The sequence below is a fragment of the Phocoena sinus genome, chromosome 15 (genome assembly GCF_008692025.1).
Source record: "Phocoena sinus isolate mPhoSin1 chromosome 15, mPhoSin1.pri, whole genome shotgun sequence".
Taxonomy (NCBI): Eukaryota; Metazoa; Chordata; class Mammalia; order Artiodactyla; family Phocoenidae; genus Phocoena; species Phocoena sinus.
The window spans coordinates 70,927,164-70,950,763 of NC_045777.1; the positions used below are offsets into that span (position 1 = coordinate 70,927,164).

The 23,600-nt window shown below is 51.1% G+C and overlaps 1 protein-coding gene across 6 annotated transcripts in view; it reads left to right on the forward strand.

Moving 5' to 3' along the window:
* KIAA0556 (KIAA0556 ortholog) overlaps nucleotides 1-23,600 on the forward strand; it is a 201,184-nt gene that overhangs the window by 165,802 nt on the left and 11,782 nt on the right. For 5 of the 6 annotated variants that reach the window (XM_032604979.1, XM_032604982.1, XM_032604984.1 and 2 more), the window contains exons 16-20: nucleotides 5,422-6,147; nucleotides 6,956-7,161; nucleotides 9,346-9,424; nucleotides 16,578-16,755; nucleotides 21,561-21,726. In XM_032604979.1, the coding sequence (XP_032460870.1) occupies nucleotides 5,422-6,147; nucleotides 6,956-7,161; nucleotides 9,346-9,424; nucleotides 16,578-16,755; nucleotides 21,561-21,726 (1,355 nt within the window). The remainder of the gene's footprint in view (nucleotides 1-5,421; nucleotides 6,148-6,955; nucleotides 7,162-9,345; nucleotides 9,425-16,577; nucleotides 16,756-21,560; nucleotides 21,727-23,600) is intronic. The other variant, XM_032604980.1, reaches the window with a different exon arrangement.

A 23,600-nucleotide genomic window follows, 5' to 3' on the forward strand; every position in this document is an offset into this window, starting at 1 on the left:
GACGAGCACAAGAAAAGATGTTCTATATCACTAATTATCAGGGAGATGCAAATCAAAACCACAAGGCAATGTCCCATCACACCTGTTAGAATGGCTACTATCAACAAGACAAGAAATAATACATGTTGGAGAGGATGTGGAGAAAAGGGAATTCTTGTACACTGTTGGCAAGATTGTAAATTGGTGCAGCCACTATGGAAAACAGTATGGAGATTCCTCAAAATATTAAGAATAGAACTGCTATATGACCCAGCTATACCACTTCTGGGTATTTATCTGAAGAACATGAAAACACTAATTTGAAAAGATATATGCACCCGCATGTTCATTGCAGCATTATTTACAAGAGACAAAATATGGAAAAAACCTAAGTGTCCACGGATGAATGAAGAAGATGTGGTATATGTATATACACGTATATATAGTATATATGTACATGGAATAATGTATGTACCGTGTAATACTTCTCAGCCGTAAAAAAGAATGAAATCCTGCCATTTGCAACAACATGGGCAGACCTTGAGGGTATTATGCTAAGTAAAATAAGTCAGACAGAGAAAGACAAATACCGATGACTTCACTAATATGTGGAATCTAATAAACAAAACAAACAAAATAAAACAAAGACAAATTTATAGATATGGAGAGCAGATTAGTGGCTACCAGAGGAGAAGGCAGCTGGGGTGTGGGTGAAATGAATGAAGGAGGCCAACTGCATGGTGATGGATGGGAGCTAGATTTATGGTGGTGATCACTTTGTAGTGTATACAGATGTTGAACCACAATGCTGTACACCTGGAAGTTATATGATTAAAAAAGAGAAAAGAAAAGAAAATGTGAGGTTTAAGTAACTTTCCTCGGGTCACACAGCCAATAAGGGTTAGAGCAGGATTTGAACCCAGGCAGTCCTGCTCCAGCATCCGTGCTTCGAACTGCTACCCTACAGTGCCCTGTTTCCCCAGCTGTCATCAACCACCTGCCCCAGAAGAGCTAGGCAATTCCAAACCTTCCTGGTAAACAGACCCAAAGAACCTCTGGGAGTTATGAGGTGATGGGCATTTTTCTAACTTGTCCATGTTCAGAAGACTTTGTCTCACTTTACTTTCCTTCCAGGCATTTCACTGCTTGGCTCAACACACATTAAGAACTGAGCCCCTGAGATTTCATGCTTGTTAAGCTGGTCGTGCTAAAAAGGAAAGTTGCTTAGAAATTTTAAATTACCCATTACATAGAGCCAAATCCCATAGCCATGCCTGTCAGGAAAGGTGGGGGCCAAGCCCTCCAACAGTGCTTGTAGAATGAATGACTGCCCACGATCCTCCCTGGGACTGGAATCTTGCTGTCACCATAATGGAGAGCCTGGAAATCCTTTTGTTAAACAAAGTATCTCACTGTAATGACATCTGCATTTTGGAAGTGTCTTTATCAGGGGTCAGTTAGCTACAGGTGAATGAAATCTCATTGGCCCAGTTTGAGCAGTAAAATGGGGTGTTATTTGAGAAGCTCTTGGACCCCCAAAGGCAGGAAGCATCACATGGGATTTGAAGGAGGAACCAGAAAGCCAGTAGGCACCGAAGAAGCTTCTCCCTGACTCTCCAGGGCTGCTGGGCCCTGCCTCTGCTTCTTTGCAGGTCCACTCTTCCTCACCCCTCCTCTGTGCACATGGCAGGAAATGGCTTCGCAGTCCAAAAGTGACAATTTCCCAGCTCTAGCTCCAGAATGCAATTCCAGAGTCTCAGGGCAGAAGCTGATTGGCTGGCATGGGTCAGGTGTCCACTCCTAGTCCAATCAGCTATGGCTAATGGGCTGTTCACCTCGAATAAACGTGGTTCTGTTGCATCTCACTACATGTTTTTTAATTCCCATTTTAATAGCAATTAATGCCTACCTTACAGTGGTGCCAGTGATTTTTATAAACTGAAGTTCAGAAGTTTGCAGTTCATATTAATCTCCACCAAAGAGTAGTTTTGAACCTTTAATCCCATCATCTTATACTGGTCCCTCCCAGACCATGAGGACTGCAGATTAAAGCAGTAACTTTCTGTTATCAGTTCAGCTTTGTTGGCAGGAATGTTGACAGACGGGACAAAGCACCAATCCCAGCAGTTGCCCAATTCCCAAAGTCTAATGAGTCATGTGTGACAGAGGGAAACGTGGGCCCCAGCCTGCTGTTTCATCTGAGAGGTCCAAGACAAAGTCTATGCCTCTCTGCTTTTAAAACCCAGGGCGTACGTACATCTCGGGGAGAATAGGTCAGAAAGCAGATGCAGGATGAAAGCCAAGGCCTGCCTTTCTTGCACACCCCGGCAGAGAAAGGCAGGCTGAGTCCCTGACACGTGACTTTTGGTGCATTCTCGGTTGCCCTTGCAGACCAACCCAGCCCATTCATTTCAGCCAGTGGAAATCAAATCACAGTAAACTGAGGTCATGACGATCCATATGGGAAGTTCCTTCTGCCAGATGTTAAGCCTCATGCCTGGAAGAAAGTATGGAAGGAACTCCTGGGGTCTTGTTAATGACAGCTGAGAAGGAGGGGAGAGGACAGGAGGTGCAGGAGAACTGACAGGTGGAGGGGGAGTCCCTCGGCGTCCAGCCCTGAGCACAGGGGGTACATGATGGTGGCGCCAACCACCCGTCCCTTTACTGGCACACGTTTATTGAGCACTTCCAGGCACCAGGTTCTGTGCCAGGCCCTGGGATGCAGCAGGGAACAGGGCAGAAAAGGCCTCTCCAAGCAGGAGGGTGTCAAGAAGAGCCAGCGAAATGGGGCTCTGGGAGAAGAGCGTTCTCGCAGAGGGCACAGTAAGGGCAACGACTCTGAGGCAAGGAGAGACTCGTGTCCATGGAATGAAAGGCTGGCGTGGCTGGAGTGGGATGCTCGTGGAGAGAAGGGTGTGAGGCTAGGCTGGAGAAGTCAGCCGGGAGTTGGGGGTCCACACTCAGGGCCCTAGAGGCACGGTGAGGAGTTAGATTTTCTTTATTCTCAATGTAGTAGAGATAATGCCAATTAGAGGTGTTGATGACAAACTCCATTTTAGGTGCCCGGAGTTTGAAGTGACAGAGTGGACATGTCTGGACCGTCCAAGGGGTCTTTGGAATTGGAAGATGGTACCCCAGGAAGAGAGGCCAGAAGTTGGCTGATGTCAGCGAGCAGGGCCTGCATGGGAGCCAGGAGCTGGATGAGGGCAGTGTTGGGAGAGGACGGCATGGAGCTGAGGGGTTTGGGCACCACCAGACTTAGAGTGCAGGGAGGAGTGGAAGGCGCCATGACACAGAGAGAGGAGACGTTGGCCGGGGAAGTGGAGAACCAGGAAGGGATGATGTCTCCTAAGCTGGTGGAGGGGGCACTGCTGAGTGGAGGAGCTTTGCCTGGGATGTCAAGCAGGGAAGGAGAACTGAGAAAAGGTGTTGTACTTGGAGTCATTGTGTACTTGGAGAAAGTCACTTCAGTGGAGGGTTGTGGGAATTATAGAACTCTTATGGATGCCGGGAACAGAAAACCACAAAGGGATTGACTTCAGGTGCAGCTGGATCCAGGGGCTCAAATGTCATCAGGACTCTCCATCTCTCAGCTCACGTTCCCCAGGTTAGCTTCATTCTCAGCCAGGCTCCCCACACACAGTGTAGCAAATGGCCTCCAACAACTCCACCCCTCCATCCTACCAGCTCAGCAGTGCCAACTTAAAGAGAGCCCCTCTCTCTCCCCATAGTTCCTTTCATGAGCCCAGCTTGGAAGGATACTGTCAGTGTTTTGCCTAATCTGCATGGACTGAAGGTGGGGAAAATCAGAATTTTGTTCCTAGGAGAAGTGGAGTCTGGGTAGGCAAAACAACAACTCTGCACACAGGAGCCAAGTTTCAGGGGGTTGAGAGAGGGTGATGGTGGTGAGAGAGGGCAGTGGTGATGAGGATGCCGTGTCTTCGGTGAAAGGAGGGAGAAAATAGGACGGTGGTGGGAGGGAGCCCCAAGATCAGGTCAGTTTCCTTTTTCTTTCAGCTAGGAGAGATTTATGAATGTCTGCAGACAGAGAGAGGGGAAGATGCCAGTGGGGAAGGAGTGATTGGAGATTCTGGAGAGAGGAGATAATTGACGGGGCCAGGCCCCCGAGGAGACAGGCAGAAAATGGAGTGCAGGGCGCAGCACGATATGAAAGGAGGAAAAACAGAATGTCAGTGTCATCAGCTGCTGTTTTTTCAGAATGACACCCTTACATGGCAGTTAGCCATGGCGTGGTCGTGAGGACCGGCCGCTGCTTAGATGCACACGCCGGGGCTTTAATATTCTACAAGCAGGAGAGCAGGGCCCTCAGAGCCATGCCTCCGAGGGCCAGGCCTGTGTTCTCCGCATGCCCCAGACGCAGCTTCGGCTCTTGGAGCCAGTTTAAGCACAAGTAGAAGTAAATTCCTTACCTTGTAATATACCTGGGTTGTTTGGTTTTTTAATAGAATTTGTCCCTGATTATAAAAATTACACATAGGGAACTCAGAAGATAAGGTGTCAAAGAAGAAAGTACAAGTCTTTCCTACTCACCACGCAGAAACGATGATATTAACATGTCGGGACATGCTGCCCACACTAGGAGAGGCCACATCTAAAATGGCCTATATGGCTCTTTTTTTTTTTTTTTTGCGGTACACGGGCCTCTCACTGTTACTGCCTCTCCCGTTGTGGAGTACAGGCTCCGGATGTGCAGCCTCAGCGGCCATGGCTCACGGGCCCAGCCGCTCCGCAGCATGTGGGATCTTCCCGGACCGGGGCACGAAGCCGTGTCTCCCGCATCGGCAGGCGGACTCTCAACCACTGCGCCACCAGGGGAGCCCCCTGGCTCTTTTTTTTCCCATGTAACATTCTTTCACAAGCCTTCCGCCCGCTATTAGGCAGTCTTTGAAACACCCCGTTAGAGTCACGTGGCTGTGACAGCCTTCAGAGCAGACCCTGGGGTTGCTGACTCAGACTCCGCAGGCTGCAGCATCGCCCTGGGTCATGTGAGTTTCTGAAAAGGTTCTCACACAAGCAGAGAGTGTTCCCTTGATTTGCGTGGTAGTTGCATTCTTAGAAAATTCAAAGTACACCGAGATACACTGTGCTCTTTGTAAAACAACTAGGTTCCAGACTCGGGTGACCATAAACAATTTTTTTACCGACCTGAATGGTGCCTGAGACAGGAGAGCATACTCTGTGCCTGGAACCATCCCCGGCAGTGAGGGACAGTCGCATCCCTGGTCCCACCCTTCAAGCGCCGGCAGGGCCAATAGTCACTGAGACAGCCAAGAGCATCGAACCACCCACTGGTTTCTAGAATTTCCCCCTGAGGGTGACCCCCACCCAGCTGAGAGCCACTGGGTGAAACGATCTCTAAGGGTCCCCACTTCCACACACGCCACTAATGGGGCTTCGCCTCTCCTGTGTCCTTCCTTCCAGAAGATGCCTGGTCCACCCGGACGCCACTGCGGCCCCAGTGGCACAGCAAGCAGGAACACACCTTATGTGAATCGTGGAACTCCCTCACCGTCTTTGACCACTCCCACCGGGGACGCATCTCCAACGTGGAGTTCCAAGGTGACATCCTGGATGAGTTCCTGCAGCAGCAGAAGAGCAGCCGGCACAGCGACCAACCGCACCCCTGGAAGGAGGAGAAGCCGGAGCCCATGAAAGGACAGGAGCACGGCTCCCTAGAGGTAGATGACGGGGGTGACTTTAAAATCCCCGTCTTGCCTTATGGACAGCACTTAGTCGTCGATATCAAGTCCACGTGGGGGGACAGGCACTACGTTGGCCTTAACGGGATAGAAATATTCAGTTCCAAGGGAGAGCCGGTTCAAATTGTGAACATTCAAGCCGACCCCCCGGACATCAATATCTTACCGGCCTATGGGAAAGACCCCCGTGTGGTCACCAACCTTATCGACGGGGTGAATAGGACCCAGGACGACATGCATGTCTGGCTGGCCCCCTTCACGCCGGGCAAGTCCCACTCCATCTCCATTGATTTCGTGCAGCCTTGCCAAGTCGCCCTGATCAGGATCTGGAATTACAATAAATCGCGGATACACTCCTTCCGGGGTGTGAAGGACATCACGATGCTGTTAGATACACAGTGCATCTTTAAGGGAGAAATCGCCAAGGCCTCAGGCACCCTGGCGGGAGGTACGGTATGTCTGTAAGAAGGCTCTCGAAGCCCCTACCTGCTACTCACTGAGGCTCTGAGGAAAAACTAAACTTAGTGGCTAGCCAGTGACAGACAGGTCTCTGTCCTTTCCAAGAGCTGGCCGGCTCCTCGCCTTTTGCTGCTGGGTGTGAAAGAGCCGACCTCATTGAAACGCCTCCCCTGGGTACCAGCCTTACTTAGCCTCCTAGGGCCTGAGCCTGATGAGTGCAAGTGAGTTATGGAGGGAGTGCTCTCAGGAGACCCTGTAGGGCAGGGAGGGGTGTAGGATATGGAAGGGTGGGGAGGAGAAGCTAGGCAAGGATATCGTTTCGGGGGAAGCCCAGCCTCAGCCTGATCCCAAGGGGAGCTCTGGAGTGTAAACTGCAGGGTCTGTCCTGCCTTAAGGCAAAGCAGCAGGGCTTTGGAACCCTCAGACTCCCCTGGTTGGGACGTAACTCCCACACCCTTCCAGGAAGGCCCCCTATAAGGATGGCAGAGGGTCTGGATGGGGTAGCAGCAGCAACAGCTACCGTGCCTCACCCACGCCTGAGAAACATCCCTTATTTCATGACAGACCACAGTGATTCTCATCAGATTAGGTGCCTTCATTAAATCTATGTGGTTCTTATGGTCCGTGAATTCCATTTGCAAATGCGTAAAGAAGAATAAGGCTCAGTTACTCAAATCAAGACCTGTTAGTGGTTTGGGACTTTCTAGCCCAAAGATTGACGGGTTTAGGTTCCTGGTCTGCACATCACTGGGACTTGGGGTGAGCTGACTCTTCTGTCTTCCTGGTACCCCTTTCAGCTCCAGAGCACTTTGGAGACACGATCTTATTCACAACGGATGATGACATTCTTGAGGCCATCTTCTGTTCTGATGAGACGTTTGACTTGGACGTGGAGAGCCTGTGCAGCCTGCGGTGTGAGGAGGCGCTGAGGAGGCCCAGCACGGCCGACGGCCTGGGGGAGGAGAGGCCCTACACCCAGGCTGGCTCCTGGGCTGATGACCGGGTAGGACTGGAGGCCCAGCATGGCCGGCGGCTGGGGGGAGGAGAGGCCCTACACCTAGGCTGGCTCCTGGGCTGATGACCGGGTAGGACTGGAGGCGGGTGGGCGCCCCAGAGAGACTTCTCCTCCTGACTCAGAGTATACCAGGAGGAATGAAGATGGATCTCCTTTAAGCTGCTGGTACTCCTGTTTTGACATTTCCCATTTTGCTGCTTCATTTTTGTTCTGTAGGTCATATTTCATTCTCTAATTATTTTTTATTTTTTTTTAAACCAAAGTGAAGGAAGTATTCAAATTTTAATCAAAGCCAGGGGAAATCAGTTCTGTGTCATTTCTGTAATTTAGAGGTTGGCAGTCTCGGGAAGTTTTGCTTTGGGTTGCATTTTGATCACTCACTGTTGTTTTTGACGGAAGGGCTAGAAATGCTTTTAATAGGCGAACCTGAGAATTAAAAGAATGATGATCCTGCCAATCACTTCTTGGGCACATACCAGTGATCCAGGTGTGGAGCACCTTGTTGCCGTGCTTAACCCTCGTGACAGCCCTTGGAGTGGAGATGGTTAATATCCCCGTTTAGGAAACCAAGGCTCAGACAGGCTAAGGGCCTTGCCCAAGGGCACATCTTGGGAGCATAACAAGGCTAGAACTTGAATGCAGGACTCCAAAGTCTGTGCTTTTAATGGACAAATTATCAAAAATGAAAGATGACCTTCAGGGCAAGGGTCAGCCCAAGTGAAGAGACACCAGGGTCTCCGGGGATGTTCTTCAGGCCATGGGAGAAAGAGGAGACGGTTAAAGAGGGTGGGGGGAAGAGTGGAAAGAACCAGGAACCAGGAACAAAAGGTTCGGACACAAGAAGGTCATGACCAAGGCAGTACAGTGACATGCCCCTGCCCCGCCCACTCAGACAGGCTAGCTCATTGTTGACGGTTGTCCTGGTCTTTTCAAAGAAAGCCAGAAATCTGGATTGTTACGTAAAAATCTCCCTATTAAGAAATGTTGGCAACTAATCCATGATGTTTTCAACCCTCCTGCGGGCCACAAAACATGTCCGTGGTCTGGCTTTGCTGCGCAGGCCTCCAGCTGGGAGATGGCCTTGAGGCCTTTCATTCCCCCAACATTTTCCAAATGGCAAAGTCCCTGCTCAGGAGCTCTGATAGGATCTAGTCCTGGGAGGGGCAGGGAGGGATCACTCTCTCTGCCTTAAAGATAGGACCTCGAGCTCAGGGAGGCCCCGTCAGTGTCACACCCCTAGCAGGTGTCTGGGCTGGAGCCGCCCCACGCCCGCCTAGGTGTCCCGGGTCGGGTGCATCCACCAGGGGGCGTGGCAGGAGGCTCAGGGAGGGCAAGGCGCCAGGGAAGGCCGGAGGAGGCACGTGGGTTCCAGGGCAGCAGCTTTCCGGGAGGCCACTCAGTGTCAGGGGTTAACTTCTGGCAGACAACCTTCCTTTCCCTCTTCCCCATAGCCGGGCAGGGGCCTGGAGGGCCTGTCCCTAGGGGCTGGACTGAGGGGTCATCAGGGTGTCACTGGGTACCGAAACATCATCCCCACTAAAAACTCTAAGATCCAGACAAGCGACTTCACCTCTTTTTGCATCTCAGCTTTCCTGTCTGTGAAGTAGTACAGGCACTTCTACCCTGACTTACGGTGCAGAGATCTAATGAAAAGAGTTTACATAGAGACCCAAGAAGCAGGGTGTGGCAGCCCACCGTGTCTGTAGACCAAGGGTTCTTTATCTGCCTGCCCATGGGAATCACAGAGGAGGTTTTAAAAATGCAGATGCACAGGCCCCAGGGTTGAGAACCACTCTCTACGTTTGAATCCTTTCTTCTCCTTCCCTCCATCCCTCCCTCCCGATCTCTCTCCCTCCCCGCTTCCTCTAGTTCACTAGGTAAACTAGATAGGGCCCTTCCCTTTTCCAGAAAATCTAATCACCTGAGCTGGTTAGTGTCAAACTCCTCCCCTACAAGTAAGAACTTCTGGCAAGGACTCAGATGCACTCAGGGTTTCTGGGCCCGCCGTATTACCAGTCATAGAGCTCCCACCAGGGCAGAAAACACCGGAAAAGACACCGGGACTTACCTGGGGCACAGAGTGGGCATCTAGCTGGGAAGATGTCCAGTGAGCTGCATGGGTATCACTAAAATCACCCCCTTTCCCTCTGCTGCTCTCCAACCTGTGTGCAGACCACTGAACCAGAGCTGCCCCCCAGCCCCCCTGTTCCTGAAGTCACCACGCCAGAGCCGGGCATCTACCAGGGCATCTGTGAGTACCTTCTCTGGGGGCAGTGTCAGGGGAAGGAGGACCTTCACGGGTCGGGGGTGGGGAGGGAGTCATGGCCACTTGGGACGGGGTTTCCCGGGACAGTTGGGCAGGTTGTACCTTGGCACAGAGACACCAGGCCCCAGGATAAGTCAGGGCTGAAACCAGCCTGCATTGGCGACACTAGCCCGGGTAGGGCTGCATCCCTTCAGAAGAGGGGTCTTCCTGGCAGTGTGCCCTCCCAGAGGGGCACTTCTGCATTTCACACGCAGACATCTTACGTGTTAGCTGCAGCCCTGACCTGGGAGGCGGCAGTTGGAGCCCAGAAGTTATAGAGCAAGAAGACATAAGAGCCAGAGAGACTTGGGCATCTGTCAGTCAGGGGTTTGAGTTGCCCCTTCAAACTGGACCACAGAGCAGGTGCTGGAGCAGAGAAAGTCTGCATCCTCCTGGCTCTAGGGGGGGTGGGGCAGCAGGAGTACCGGCTCAGGTGCCAGGTCTTCTGAGAAGTCAGAGATCTGGATTTTTACATGAAATCTCCAGTTTTTTCAATGTTGGTGACTAATTTTACAGTATTTTAAAACACCCTATGAGCCAAACAAAACACGTGTGTTCGGCCAGCCGGCTGCTGGTCGGTGGCCTCTGAGCAGATCCCGTCTGGGTTTCGCTGTGTCTGTTCTTCTGTCTCCTCTGCCTGTGTGCCATTCCAGCCAGTTCCTCTCTTACTCCGCATACTTCCCACCAGCACCTCCGCCTGCATCCCAGGGAATCCTCAGGCCCAGCGTTGCGCTGTGATCTCTCCCACCAGTTCCCTGTTCACAAGGCTCTGGGGGTTTGCTTGCTGCTGCCTCCCCTCCTGCTCTTTCTCTTTCTTAAAATTTTTTCATTTTTTAATTTTTGGCTGCGTTGGGTCTTCTTTGCTGCGCGCGGGCTTTCCTCTAGTGACGAGCAGGAGCTACTCTTCGTTGCGGTGCGCGGGCTTCTCACTGCGGGGGCTTCTCTTGTTGCAGAGCGTGGGCTCTAGGCACGCGGGCTCAGTAGTTGTGGCACACGGGCTCAGTAGTTGTGGCTCGTGGGCTCTAGAGTGCAGGCTCAGTAGTTGTGGCTCGTGGGCTCTAGAGCACAGGCTCAGTAGTTGTGGCTCGTGGGCTCTAGAGCGCAGGCTCAGTAGTTGTGGCGCATGACGGGCTTAGCTGCTCCGCGGCATGTGGGGTCTTCCCAGACCAGGGCGCGAATCCATGTCCCCTGCATTGGCAGGCGGATTCTTAACCACTGCGCCACCAGGGAAGTCCCCCTCCTGCTCTTTCTTGCCCCCTCGCGCCTGTCATCTGCCTCCAGTTATCTTCTGAAAAGAAGAGACGTGCCATTGTCACGCCCCCTCCCCACTTCCCCACCGTTGTCTCCAGCTGAAGCTGGAATGTGTCAGAGTTTAGCCTCCTCCCCGCCCCACCTCCCCCTGCAGGCTTCTGTTCCCTGCTCTCCCTGCCCATTGAAAGGATGTGACTCTCGATTGGGTTCCCAAGAAGCAGCCTCTGAGATGGAGTTTACTGGGGCATGCTTTTGGGGGAGGGCAGGAAGCAGGGCTGGGCAGAGGGAGAACTGGGCCGCGGGGCAGTCGCAGCAAGGCCTCTGCCACCTCCACGGGGAGCTGCAGAGTCCCCTGGAAGTTGCCCCTGAGTTGAGTAAGGGGGCTGGGCCTTTACACGCCTGTATTAGCATGCCACTGGATATGGGCTGGCGAGGGTCAAAGCCAGGGTTAGTCACAAGTGGGGGGACTCAGCTGTGGGCTGTCAGCTGTCAGCACTCCCAGCCACTGGAGGGATGAGCCCTTCAGCCCTGGGGATGGGAGGTGGGATCTGGGTGGTGCCCCACACTGTCCTCCACTCCGCCTTCCTAAGGCCTTGCTGTAATCCCACCCCATCCCCAGAAGCCTTCCCCACGGTGCCCACTGAGAATTCAGCTCTCCCTCCCTCACTCCAGAAGGACAAATTACCTCTTAGAAAAGACGAAGTCTTCCTTTGAATCCTCACAGCCCCTTACTTTCCAGAACTCTCTCTCAATTACTTTGGGACTTTGGGACAACTGAGTAATTTAAAAGCCAACCTAATGTAGTCAGGAGCCTGGTTTGAGGCTTGGTTGTGTATCCCATTCAGGCACTGTGCTGGGGCTTTCCCTCCCTTATCTCACTCACAGCTCTTATTCTCCCCATTTTTCGGATTAGATTAGGAAACTGAGGCTCCGAGAAATTGAGAAAGCCACCCAAAGTCACACAGCTAGTGCAAGGCCAAGAACGGGACCAAGCATATCTGAATTCAAAGCCCAGGTCCTCACCACTCAACACACTCCCTGAGAGGCTGCCTCACCTCAGAGGTCTTTGGGAAGAGTCAGCATCCCCACAGAGCTGTAAGGTCCTGGAAGACAGCAGTCGTTTCTTGTTTAGTCTGGACTCCCCTAGGTTGGCCAGGATCCTGAGCGGCGGGGTCCGGGGGGAACAATGGAACTTGAATTCCAATTGAGTTACGCAAAAAAGAGCATTTCTTAGCTTATGCAACTAAAAAGATCAGGCGTTGCTAGTTTCCCCGTACTGCCGGATCCAGGTGTGCAAATGACGTCATCAGGCCTTGGCATCTCTCTGCATCTCTCTGCCCTATTTCTCACTCTCTTGTCCATCTCCCATTCAGACTCTGTCCACATGGGAGCCCCTAGAAGCTGTACCCGGTAATCCCAGGTAAAAGAACTTCTGCTTCCCAATTAAGTCCAACAGTTGTCCCAGAATTGTCTCCTCACCTGGCTTGGGTCACGTGCCCATCCTTAACTAATAATCACCGTGGCTCACCTTGGCAGGGAGCGGGGTGTGATGGAAAACACGGATTGGCCAGGCCTGGGTCAGAAGCCCATCTTTGGAGCCAAGGGTGAGGAGTCAGCTTCCCATAAAGTGCTTCAGAGGAGGTTAGAGTGCCATAACCAGAGGAATGGAGGAAGGAGGGAAGGAAGGAAGGAGGGAAGGAGGGAAGGAGGGAAGGAAGGAAGGAGGGAAGGAAGGAAGGAGGGAAGGAGGGAAGGAGGGAAGGAAGGAAGGAGGGAAGGAAGGAAGGAAGGAAGGAAGGAAGGGAGGAGGGAGGGAGGGAGGGAAGGAAGGAGGGAGGGAAGGAAGGAAGGAAGGAAGGAAGGAAGGAAGGAAGGAAGGAGGGAGGGAGGGAGGGAGGGAGGGAGGGAGGGAGGGAGGGAGGGAAGGAAGGAAGGAAGGAAGGAAGGAAGGAAGGAAGGGAGGAGCCACTGTCCTCTTCATCTGATGATTTCCCCAAAGATGCTGTGTGTAAATGTCTGTCCCACTGAACCAGCTTCTGACCTTTCTTGGAAATGTTATTTCAGTGCCTTTGGGAGTTTTGCCCTGGAATAGCGCTCCCAGACCTTTTTGCTGCAAGGAAAGTGTAATTTCTCTACGTCTCTACTCAGCAGGAAGGCAGAAGAACCTCCTGATCAAGGACCCTCTGCCCGTTTTGTGGCCTGTGATTTCCGAATCTCTCTTCTCTGAACCTTTGGCTTTTTCCTCATTGTATCCCAAATCCTAACCCTACTTTCCCAGCCTGCGCAAATGAAGAGAGCTTTGACAAAGTGACCCGGGGTGATGCGTTGGGGTTGGTAAATACGGCCAATCCTATCAGTGTTTTGAACGGGGACATATGACTTGCTAATTTGCAGATGACACTAATTTTGGAAGTTTTGCAAATATCAGCTGTGATGAATAGGAAAGGAGCTGAGAGAGTTGAAACATGGGAGAGAAATAGCAAAATTAATTTCCATTTATATAAATACTAATTGATACACCAGAGGAAAATGAATATGGAACACGGATATTAGCTCAAAAAGGAGAGCCATCACTTTCAGAGCAGCCCTGGATTAGATGGCATCACAGTGCATCTTGCCAGGCAAACAAAGGGGTGGCAGGCTTGGGAGAGTCTGGGGTGCTGCCTCTTGTTTCGAGGGAGAGGTGGCATTTCTCCCTCACGGGGATCCCCCTGATCTAAATCCACTCCCTCCTTCACCTCCAGGCCTTCTCCATCTCAGGAATGGTACCCACAGCTACTCTGTCCCTTGGGTCAGAAACATTTTCTCTGTTCGTTAATTCCATACAGGCCATTGAGAGCCCTGTCAATGCTGTCTCCAAAACAGATCCTGAATTTGTCCACTTTGCCCCCGTTTTCACCACTACCGCCTTTGTCCCAGCCACAGGTATCACAACAGCCTCCTCCCTGGCCTCCGTATGGAGTCCAACCCCAGTGCGCTTTCCAAGACACGGGTCCGATCATGTCACTTCTCGGCTTGCACATCTAAGCCTCCCTAGCTGCCCACTGCAGAGAAGAAAATCCAGACTTCATGACATGATCTAGCCTCCACCTAAACTTCTGATCTCATTTTCCTCCATCTTCTACCTCAGTCACTTGGTTCCAACCACAGATCAAATATGTTCCCATCCCAGGGCCTTTGCCCTTCCTGCCCTCTCAGCCTAGAATGTTCTTCCAGAAATGCTAGAGAATGGCGGCCTCCTTCTTATCACCCAGGTCTCAGCTCAAACGTCACCTCCTCAGAAAGGCCCTCCGTGACCATCCCTATTCCTGCTTAGTTAGTCCCTGTCTTATCTCTTTCATTTTTTTCATGGTATTCATCACTCTGTGGAACTGTCAGATTATTTTTTTGATGTGTGTTCATTGTCTGTCTTCACTGCAGTGGAAGCTCCTAGAGAGATTTTGCTATGTGTTTACCCCTAAATCTCCAGGGCCAAGAACAGGGCTTGGTACCATAGTAGCAATATGTTTACCATTGACTGTGATTTTGGTCAAACTCAAATGATTGTATTTTGAATCATTTACCTACACGTATCTACTAAACACATACTCTTCAATCAATCATTTATTTTTTTTAAAAAATCCTTAATTGACCATCTGTTTTCAGGCACTATTCTAGGCTCTGGAGATAACAACAGTGAACACAGCTAACAGAGCCCCTGCCCTCAGGGAGCTTCCATCTTAGTGGGAAGGACTGATGAAAACAAATAAGCAAATCAAGTAGAACATCTTGTCAGGTGACAAAAAATAAAGCAGAGGAAGGGTTTTGAGAGTGATGGGAGAGGGTGCTATTTGAGTTCAGGTGGCTGGCAGGGCCTCTCTGAGGAGATGACAATTAAACATAGACTCATCATGAGAAGGAATGCATCAGTTAGCTTCTGCTGTGAAACAAACCAACCCCAAATTTAGCAGCTTAATATAACCACCATTAATTGTGATTTATCGTAATTCAGTGGCGTGGCTGGGCATTCCTTTGCCTCTGAGCCAGGCTGGCCTCTGCTGGCCCTGCTCTCGTGTCTAGTCAGCTGGCAGATGGGCTGGCAGCTGAATGACCTAAGATGTCTCCACCCACATGGCCTGCGACTGGGAGGCTAGCCTGGCTCCTTCACATGGCAAGACTCCAGGTGTGGAAAGAGAGGCCAGACCCCTGTATACATGTGCTTTACAGCCTCTGCAAGCTTCGCTTTTGCTTCTGTCCCATTGGCCAAAGCAAATCATGTGGCCCAGATTCAGGAAGTGAAGAAATAAACTCCGCTTCTGGATGGGAGAAGCGGCGAAATCACATTGCAAAGAGGCAAGGACTCGGTGGGAGGAATTTGTGGCCATCTTGCAGGCTTCTGGTGCTGTGAGAAGCTATGATGTGCCCAGGACCACGCTGGTCACACATCTGTTTCATGTGCCCCCAAGATGCTCAGAGTTACCTTGGCACGACGGAGGGCAGAGGGATCTGAGACCAAGTTACAAAATGTATGTTGGAAACGACAGGGGCGTAGGAGAGGAAGCCACGCTCCAGGGAGGTCACGTGTCTTGGCCTCCCTTCCAGCCACAAGGGCATCTGGAACCTGCCTGAGCTGAAATGGGTGGAGCTACGTGAATCCAGGCTTCCTTCTTCCAGTGCTACAGTGCTGGCATTCTGTGAAAGTTGCAACAAGTGTGACTCTGGAACACAGCCACCCACAAGAGTGCTAAAGTAGGCCCCCAGTTCTCCAACGGTAAAAGAGTTCATGGGGCTTGGTCCTGGTTCTGCTGTAACGGGAGACCATTAAGGAAGGAGAAACTCCAGCCAGATATTGGATAGAGATTCATCGGCTTTGCACTTTCTGGGCAAATGAATGACTCACCTGGGCAGTTTTGCCCAGAAGTTCACTCCTAAATGCTCCCTGATGGAGAAGGGGTGGAACAAGGGCAAAAGCATGGGAGTGTCACATGGGTCACTTCCTTTACCTTGAATCCTTTACCATGATAGTGGCCAATTTGCATAAAATGTCCATTTCTGACGCTGTGGCTCACTGCTGCAGCCTCGTCTATTTAGTTACTTGTTCAATCATTCCATCTGTACTGAGCTCCTACTGTGTGGCAGGTACTTTGCCAAGCTCTGGGGGCACAATGAGCTAGCAAAACAGATGGGATTTCTGCCCTCAGGGCACATGGGTATTTACCAAAGGATCACAAGATCACACTGGTGACCAGAGCATGTAAGGGGAAGTTCACAGTGACATGGCAGGCTGTGAGTGGAGGCTTGATGTGGTCAAAGAAGTTGGGAGGGCTTCCCTGAGGAAGTAGCTGGGACCTGAAGGATGAGCACAAGTTAGCCTAGGCCATGTGAGTTCAGGAGGGAGAAAACAGCATGTGCAAAGGCCCTGTGGTGGGAGAGGGGAATGTGAATATGTGGGACTGAAAGACAGTCTGAGTGGAGCAAGGGATTTTGGGTGCAAGGTGAGGTTAGAGAAGTAGGGAGAAGCCAGATGACGAAGCCTGCTGGCCAAGCAGCATGGGAAGCCACGCTAAGGCATTAAGCATGGGGTGGGCAACGTGGTTGATAAGTGGAGAAAAGATCCAGGGCTGTGTGCGAGTTTAAACCACACCGGCACACTCATCCTGCAGACATTTCCTAAGCGTCAACAGTGACCCAGGTCCAAGGGCCACCGAGAGGATAGGTGCAGAGCCCACTCTGAAGGCCCTTTCATTGAAGTTTGGGCTTTCCAGTTGGTGGAATGCAGAGGCTGAAGATCACTCCTCTTCCTCTCTCCATCTTGGGTACCTCCTCTGGAACCTGTGATGTTCACGGGACACTTTTCTTCCTGCTGCAGGCCTCCAGCTGAATTTCACCGCCTCCTGGGGAGACCTGCATTACCTGGGGCTCACAGGCCTGGAAGTGGTGGGCAAGGACGGCCAGGCACTGCCCATCAACCTGCACCAGATCTCTGCCTCCCCCAGAGACTTAAGTGACCTCCCTGAGTGCACCAACGACTCCCAGACCCTGGACAAGTGAGTGTCTGTAAGGAGCGCAAGCAAGGCTCATGACAGCAGGGGTTCGGGGACCTGATCTGTATCGTAGGTTTCAGACTCAACCATCAAGCGGCATCTCCTATTCCACCTTCTCCCAGCCACCCCGTGAGGTCTGGGGTCTGCCCATTTTATACTCAAGGGAAACTGAGGCCCAGGAAAGGGCCACACAGCTGGAACAGGTAGGCAGGATTGGAAGCCAGGCTCTCCTGCTTCCAGACCCAGGTGTGCTTTGTGTTTTCTTCACGGTGCTCAGCATGGGCCTCGCACATGGTGGCTGCTTGGTAAGCCTTTAGCTCAGTGTTTAGGCTTGAGGGACCCCACCTCTCGGGCACTGAAAGCCTTCCCCTCCCTGAGGTCAGAGGTGATGGCTGAGGAAGTCTCCACAGGTGGCTAAATGCACTTCCCTCTGCATTTGTCAGATTCATAAGCCCAGGTTGGGTCAAGCCTGAATATAGCCCTGATCCACGGGGCCCCAGAGCCGGCAGTCTGGCACTCGGCCCCCCCGAGTCAGGACAGCTGTCAGGCTGAGGCCCTGCCTGGAGGTGCAAACAAGAAGAGTCTAGGGGAGCCAGAGGGATGAGAGTTCAAATCCTGTCTCTGCCCCTTACCAGCTAGTTGCTTAACCTCTCCAATAATAATAGTCATGATAATAATAATAATAACAGAAATTATAACTGCCATTTTTTGAGCGTTTATTAAATGCTAGACACTGGACCATGCTAAGCAGGCTGCAGGTTGCAGATGTTCATTCATTTAAACCTCAAACAGCCCAAAGAGGCCCCCACTCTACAGATGAAGGAACTGAGGTACAGAGAGGTACCCACACTAGTTGAGTGGCAGAGTCATGATTTGAACACGGGTCCATGGGAGACCAACACCCATACATTTAACCACTAAGTTATGCCTCAGTTTCCTTATCAGTAGAATGGGGACAATAATTCCCATGGCTGGAGGGCGGGAGGGGGATTGCCACATCACAGCTGAGCCCCGTCCCTGGCCCAGAGCGTGTGTGGGGTCCACGGCGGACTCCTACCTGCTTTCCTCTAAGGTGCCCCTTAGCCGCAGCCCTCACGGCCTGCTGTCATTACCTGCTCACGGGCCATCTTGGCGAGTCGCACCGCTGCACACGGTGGCCCGCTGCCGATTGTAAAGGTGATCAGCTCATGGCTGGCCCTGCTTGTGCATCCACACCCACCCTCCACACAGATTTTGTCGCAGCAAATCCCAGGTCTGATAGTATCTCATCTCTACATATTTGAGTATGTAGCTCTAAACAATAAGGACTTAAACACAATCTGAGTACCATTATTCCAGCTAAATAACTAACAGTCATCTCTTAAATTACTAGCTATCCAGCATGTTTCTATTTCCCTGACCATCTTTTTCCCCCTTTTATAACAGTTTGTTCCTTGAATTGGCATCCAGGTAAGGTCCATACATTGTGATTGGTTGTTATGCCTCGTTTTAAAAAAAATTTTTGGGAATTCCCTGGCAGTCCAGTGGTTAGGACTCCACAATTCCACTGCAGAGGACCCGGGTTTGATCCCTGGTCGGGGAACTGGGATCCCACAAACCGAGTGGCGTGGCCAAAAAATACTTTTTTTTTTTAATTTAAAAATTTTATTTATTTTAATTTTTATTGACATATAGCTGATTTACAATGTTGTGTTAGTTTAGGGTAAGCAGCAAAGTGATTCAGATATATATATATCTATATATTCATATTCCTTTTTTAGATTCTTTTCCATTACAGGTTATTACAAAATATTGAGTAGAGTCCCCTGTGCTACAGAGTGGGTCCTTGTTGGTTGTCTGTTTTATATATAGTAGTGTGTATATTTTAATCCCAAACTCCTAATTTATCCCTCCGCCACCTCTTTCCACTTTGGTAACCATAAGTTTGTTTTCTATGACTGTGAGTCTATTTCTGTTTTGTAAGTAAGTTTGTAGGTTGATATGTCTCTTAAGCCTCTCATAATCTCTAGGTTCCCTTCCATCTTTCTTCTTTTTTTCCTTATAAATTATCTGTTGAAGAAACCAGGGTTTTTGCCCTGTTGAGTCTGGATTTTACTGGCTGCATCGCTATGGTATCATTTAGCCTGTTCTTCAGGCCCCTGTATTTCTTGTAAATTGTTCACCAGAGCTAGAGGTCTGATCAGATTGAGGTTTGACCATTAGGGCAAGACATAACCATCAGGGCGTGGATGTCACTGTGTATTCCCTTCAGGACTCATGGAATATCTGGTTGTCAGGCTTTCTGTGATGTTGGCAGCCAATACTTAGTGGTTAGATCTGTTACTCTATTGGGGGTTGTGAAACAGTGATACACTGATCCTATCACTCCTTTTTTGTCAATAAAGGGAAAATTTCCCTCAATTATTTGGTTACTTTGAGGTACAATTCAAACAGGAAAGACAACCTAAATGTTTGATTCTTTCCCTTTATTTTTCAGTTTTCAAAAGAGCAAATTGTTTCTCTAGCATCCTTTAAAACATTTGTTTGCTTTTGACTGCCATAAACTCATGGATTTAAACCTACTATGTTTGAAGGGTTTCAATCTATTATGGTTTTTATCCTATTGATGCTCAAATTGATCCCTGTTTGGACATTGGGACCTCCCAAATCCTTTTGTAAAATAGTAGCCTCTGATAGCTGCCTTGCTTTCTGATGTCACAAGATAGTCCAGGTTCCTCTTTTATGTGTATTGTCCCAGGCATGGAATCAGCTATTTCTCCAAGAAGCCCAGGTTCCTTCTAGTGGGAAATGGTATTTAGAGACCATAATCTAGCCACTAGGGATGCTCATTGCTACTGGGTCAATCCTTGTTTCTAGGCTTTTTTTGTGGACAGAGCTAAGAAGTATCATTTAGATATTCTTGAGGGTGTCTATAGGGACCTCCCTTCACTGTCAGCTATAAACGCTTCATCGGTTCTCTCCACTCTCAGAATTGGGCAGTAGTTTTGCTTTGGAGGTGGCACCATATTTGGGACAGAGAGGTAATTGCTTTTGGAAGGAAATAGAAGGTTCTCTAGCTTTAGACCTCAGTCAGCTTAATTCCACAAACACCCCAGGGTTAAATTGCTGGATTTCCTCAGTTTTAAGATGCCAGCAATTGTAAGACACACCATCCATCAATTTAATAACAGCCTTTTAGAGAAAAAAAGAAACATTACCTCCTTGGAGGAACACTTCGATTGTAAGATTTATTCCAAGCCCAAAACTTCAAAATGTAAGAGGAAAAACATAAAGTTTATTTTAAAATCTAGGAAACGTGGGGCCTTCCCTGGCAGTCCAGTGGTTAAGAATCCATGCTCCCAATGCAGGGGGCGTGGATTCGATCCCTGGTCTGGAAACTAAGATCCCACATGCTGCACCACCAAAATAAATAAATAGAATGTTTAAAAAAAAAAAAAATCCAGGAAATGTGGCAGCAGCCTGTGTCCCTCCCAGGGCAGCAGCTTCAAGGTCACCAGGAAAATGGGAGGGTGAGGGGAGGGGGTCGCCCAACAGGCTGAGAGTTGGGCCCCTATCTCCAGGGCCAGGTCTCTCAGTGGTAGTGAGCTCAGGGCTGGGGTCTGGGCTGGGGTGCGCTGGGCAGAGTTGGGAAAGATAAGGCAAGACGTCCCAAGCAGGAGAACCAGAAACTGGCCAGGAGGGACTGCAGTGTGGTGACAAGCCCTTTTAGAACATGAGGGTGCTGGGGGCTCCTTCCCAGCAGTGGCGAGCTGCCCTGGGATATCCAAGCTGGGTGACTACAGGCCAGACCATCACCCCCCCAGAGGCACCTGCCCCTTCTTGTACTTGTCCCATGCCAGGAGCTGCCAGGTTCCCCCTGGTGCTTTAGTATCTTTCTCCCCCAGCACAAGAAAGAAGGAATAGGGCTTCCCTGGTGGCGCAGTGGTTGAGAGTCCGCCTGCCGATGCAGGGGACGTGGGTTCGTGCCCCGTTCTGGGAAGATCCCACATGCCGCGGAGCGGCTGGGCCCGTGAGCCATGGCCGCTGAGCCTGCGCGTCCGGAGCCTGTGCTCCGCAACGGGAGAGGCCATGATGGTGAGAGGCCCGTGTACCAAAAAAAAAAAAAAAAAAGAAAGAAAGAAAGAAAGAAGGAATAGAATTCTTTCAAAATGTACCATGGAGTCAATACATCACTTTTTAGAAATTTGGGAACATAGAAATAGTCACCCCCCCACCCCTCTGACAGAAATAGATCTTTCACTTTTGCGTAATCTCTCCTGGTCCTTGTCCTCATTTTACAGCATTAAAATCAGCGCCCCTGCCTTTCCCCGTTACTGCACCATCCTTGTGATTATCATTTTAACTACCGTACAGATTTACTGAACTTTCCCCTATTTTGAGACCTTTTAGGGTTTGCTTGTTTGTTGCTAATGTAAGCAGTATCTTGGTGCAGATAGCTTTTTGACATGTTGAATAAATTTTTCTTAGGGGGAATAAATTCTAGAAATGGGATCGCCTGGGTTAAAGGGTCCTAAAAACTAGCACGCATCCCCGTTTTAAAACCCTTGATGACTGCTTCACTGTACCTTTAACCGCACAGACTGTTATTTTTCCCCTTGTTTTCCTATTTTGTCTAACTTCACACATGAGAGATGGCTCCTCACTGTTGCTTTAATTAGTCTCACCCCCCCGTAATGAGCCGGATCCAGCCAGGCTCGTGCCAGGCAGGGGCTGCCATGGGGAGAGGAGTGGGTGTAGACCCTACACTGTGAGTTCTCCCAGCAGACCGGGCTGCCCCCATCTCTCCGCTCCTTCCCCACCGAGTGCAGGTTAATCGATGGGGCCAACATCACGATGGAGGATGAGCATATGTGGCTGATCCCCTTCTTGCCGGGGCTGGACCACGTGGTCACGATCCACTTCGACAGAGCCGAAAGCATCGCAGGCCTGCGCTTCTGGAACTACAATAAATCTCCCGAGGACACCTATCGAGGGGTAAGCCGGGCAACAGCAGCCGCGCTCAGTCCACTGTCAGGGAAACAGCACCTTGATGAATGGCTGGCGTGGCTGCCAGAGAGGAGCATAAATCCTCCAGAACTTTCCAAATGAAGCTGGGGGAGGTTACAGCCAGGGAGCTGCCGCTGTTCCCTTCTGCAAACAGCAAATGCAGGCTAAAGAGCCCGGGGCTGACTCGGAGAACTGCAGCGCCTTGTCTTTTCTGGGGGCTCAGGGGTCCTCAGCAGGCCCAGCTCCCAACTCACAGTGGTTGGTTGCAGCCCTGCTGTTCACTGAGCACTTTGGCGGCCAGGCCCGGGCTGAGGGCTTCTCATGCCTTTGTCATTTCATTGGACCCGCATTCCAGCCTCTGGGAGGCAGGTGTTATTACCCCCATCTTTCAGGGTATTGAAAACTGAGGTTCAGAGAGGTCCAGTCACTCATCTCAGGTCACACAGCTAGAGGCCCGTCCACGTCTGCTGAGCTTGGAGCCTACACTCTTAATTTCTACACTATGTTCTTCTTCTGGGTGTGAAAAAGCAGGGGCCTCTGTTGGCATGTGGAAAAGAGCATCAGAAGTGCCCCCTTGGGGCTTCCCTGATGGCGCAGTGGTTGAGAGTCCGCCTGCCGATGCGGGGGACACGGGTTCGTGCCCCGGTCCGGGAAGATCCCACATGCCGCGGAGCGGCTGGGCCCTTGAGCCATGGCTGCTGAGCCTGCGCGTCCGGAGCCTGTGCTCCGCAACGGGAGAGGCCACAACAGTGAGAGGCCCACGAACCGCAAAAAAAAAAAAAAAGAAAAGAAGTGCCCCCTTTCATGGGCTTTTCTGACCTGTGTGACCATGAACCATGAGACATTTGTCCCCTCCCACTACATGGAAGTGATGATGACAAGGTCACCTAAAATATAGCAATGCAGTTAGGGCCCTAAATGCAACAACACAAGGCTCTGTGTCTGAATCCCCGCCTCTGACCCTTCCCAGCTGTGTGACCTTTGGCAAGTGGCCCGCCTTCCCTGGACCTCAGTTTCCTCATCTGTAAAAGGAGGAGGAGGATACCTGCCTGTGGCCCACGGAAGTTGACAAAGCCAGGACCCGGCCTGTGAGGATGCCGTGAGCCCAGGCCTGGGTCCTCAGTACGTCCAGGGACTTAAGTCTGTGGTGGTTTATCACAGTGGAGTGAGCAGCCCCCAGCCCCCGGCGCTTGTCTTCAGGAGCACTGGCTCCCCTGAGTATGCAGTTTACAAAGCCCGCCCAGGCCGCCCTGGTGTCTTTGTAAGCGTGCTCTTGGGTCGAGCGCGAATAAAATGTCAGCTGTGTTGGCGTTAAAGAAACATTCTTTTGCCTCAGCTCGTGCCTCTGGGCCTTTCCCTTCCCTTGAGTGAATCCCTCTTTCCAGTTGAGCTTCCACGACCTGGATTTACCGCCTGGAAACGCTGGGCCCAGAGGCCCTGCTTCCCAGGTCTGGCCCCCACCAGCCTTGGTGCCAGTGATGAATGGCCACCATGGGAGCGGGGATGAGCGCCATCTGAGAGGGCGATCCCAGGGCGCAGAGTAATGGAACTCTGGTCCCTCCCTCCCCAGGGAAGTGCATCAGATGCCTACCCCACAGGGCACCACTGGGCATGCTGGCTCTGAGCCCCTGGCATGAGGTTAGAGCCAGGCCTGGCACTCTAGGAGGTGGGCTTCACACCCCTCCAGTGTGTCCTTGGGCAAGTTGCTTAGCCTCTCGGAACTCTAGCTTCCTTAGCTATAAGATGGAGGTGATAATAAAAGCCCCTTCTGAGGCAATGAACCGGGGTCTGGGGAAGTCAGAGATGCTCCCAGGAGGTGGTGGTGGCCCTAGAAGAGGGACAGGGACTTCCTGGACCTCTGC